The following is a 1,998-nucleotide window of genomic DNA, read 5'->3' on the forward strand; positions in this document are numbered from 1 at the left end:
CAAATAATGTGAACGCATCCATTCTCTCAGCAATAGATATTTTGTACGATGTGGTTTAGCAGGCTTGAATATTTTAACGACTTAAAAAATACATTTGGAATCTTATTTTCATTATCTAATGGTAACCTGGACGAATTTCTGGTTGCACGTGCAAATGAGGTGTCATGATCTAACTAAAGATCGGACCCGAATGCAGAAGTTTAACAGGTTTATTTAGAATAATGAGATGAGCTCAGTGCTGCTCTGAACACCTTCGAACCGGAACTGGAAAGTGAGGGGGAAGACACTGCGGTTAGTTCAGGCTCAGTGGGAAATTTTATTCTTTGACTTGAAGAGGAGGAATAGGTTGCAGACTCACGTTTCTAGAAAAAAGTGTCCTTTATTGAATCCAGTCTGTGTGGGATGTTCCAGTGATTGTCTTGTTGATGGAGGGCGGACAGGGTTTACCCAGGTTACAGTTGTTCCTTGATGAACGGAGAAGCTGACTGCCACTTAGATTTCCTGCGGTACTTGAACGGGTTATTGTGGAGATGAATCCTCTGCACAAAGAGAAGCCCCAGATGATCCTTGGGGGGGAAAAGGTTGATCCAAACCACAAACTTGAATCCTCAGCTCAGTTTGGTTCTCAGAAGATCCTTCCAGGGGGGAGAAGGTCCAAAACATCCAGTTTGCAGGATGACTTCCTGCCGAGAGGCAAAGACAAAAACAGCAAGATTTAAACTCTGGATAACAAAAGCTCAGTTTGACTCAGCCAAAACTCAGCTTGGCTAGAGTACCCAAACTGGCAAAACAAAACTCAGGTTAGACTCTGGTAAACTAAGCATGGCTAGAGTACCCCAAACTGGCAAACACTCTGCATCGAGGTAGTGGCAGTCAGCAGCTTTAAGAACACTCAACAGGTAATGAGGCAACGAGCTGCAGGTGTGCAGGGAGACCCAATGAGGACGGGGCACCACCTGGTGGAGGAATAAAGGAAACACAAAAACAGACCACACAAACTGGATTCCTGATATGCGGCCATAGTACAGATCAGATAGTGACTTTGTTGAGCACTATGCTAACTTAGCATATTAAACTAAAAACAACAAGAATCATAGGTATAATAGTTAGCCAATCATCTGTTTACCTGATGCTTCTTATCCATATGATAACTTTTAATACAAACTTGAGAGTTTTGCTGCTGATCATTGGACCTGATGAAGGATGTCCACCAAGCTCCTGTTTGCTCCTCTTCTCCAGGTCTAAATTCAGCCCCATACCTTCACCAAATATAACATCACACCAGTCTGTGTTTGGTTACTCTGGTCTTTCAGCAGCTAGGATGTGGCAGGAAATACATTTCAATACTAGAACTGAAATTGAAATTGGTTGAAGTGAATTTTCAATGCATTAAATACATTCTAAACTAAAAAACATTTTTTAATCATTAAGGCAGGTTTTATTTGATTTCACATTTTGAATGCAGTTTCATGTAAATGAAATTCACTTTCAAACCAATACGATTCATTTTGTATATCCAGATTGCTGATGAAGGTTCTCAGTCATCCAGGTCATAGTCATTCCGTAAAAATTCAAAAAAATAATAGTATATCCAGATTCACTCTGAGAATTTCAATTTCAGTTCCTGATGGTTAAACTTTTGCATATGATAAAATTGGAAGTTCTATCACACCATGAATTTCCATCTTCAATCTGAAAATTGCTATAGATGTTTAGGTAAAATCAATTTTTTTAAACCTTTTAAAAGTACTCGTTTTTTTTTTCAAGATGTTATCTAAGCTTAGCCTAGTAAACTAACCCCACCCGCCAGCGGCCAAAATCATTTTTGCCGCCGAGTACACATTTAATCTCACATTTAGTCTGGTTTATCAGGCTAATCTAAGATAAATCTAGATAGCATTTAAACATGAAATGAAGCAAATAGACTGCTTAACACAAATAGTCTGACCAGTGAAAATAATAACCAATTAAGACTTATTCATTTTATTTATACATTTT

At 38.7% G+C, this 1,998-nt stretch overlaps 1 protein-coding gene across 1 annotated transcript in view; it reads left to right on the forward strand.

Annotated features, from left to right (window-relative positions):
* LOC107102247 (suppressor of cytokine signaling 7-like) overlaps positions 1 to 1,998 on the forward strand; it is a 25,930-nt gene that overhangs the window by 3,485 nt on the left and 20,447 nt on the right. The window contains exon 2 of the mRNA XM_015401460.1: positions 1,240 to 1,304. Coding sequence (XP_015256946.1) covers positions 1,240 to 1,304 — 65 coding nt within the window. The remainder of the gene's footprint in view (positions 1 to 1,239; positions 1,305 to 1,998) is intronic.

The sequence above is a fragment of the Cyprinodon variegatus genome, unplaced genomic scaffold, assembly GCF_000732505.1.
Source record: "Cyprinodon variegatus isolate N-32 unplaced genomic scaffold, C_variegatus-1.0 Scaffold1223, whole genome shotgun sequence".
Taxonomy (NCBI): Eukaryota; Metazoa; Chordata; class Actinopteri; order Cyprinodontiformes; family Cyprinodontidae; genus Cyprinodon; species Cyprinodon variegatus.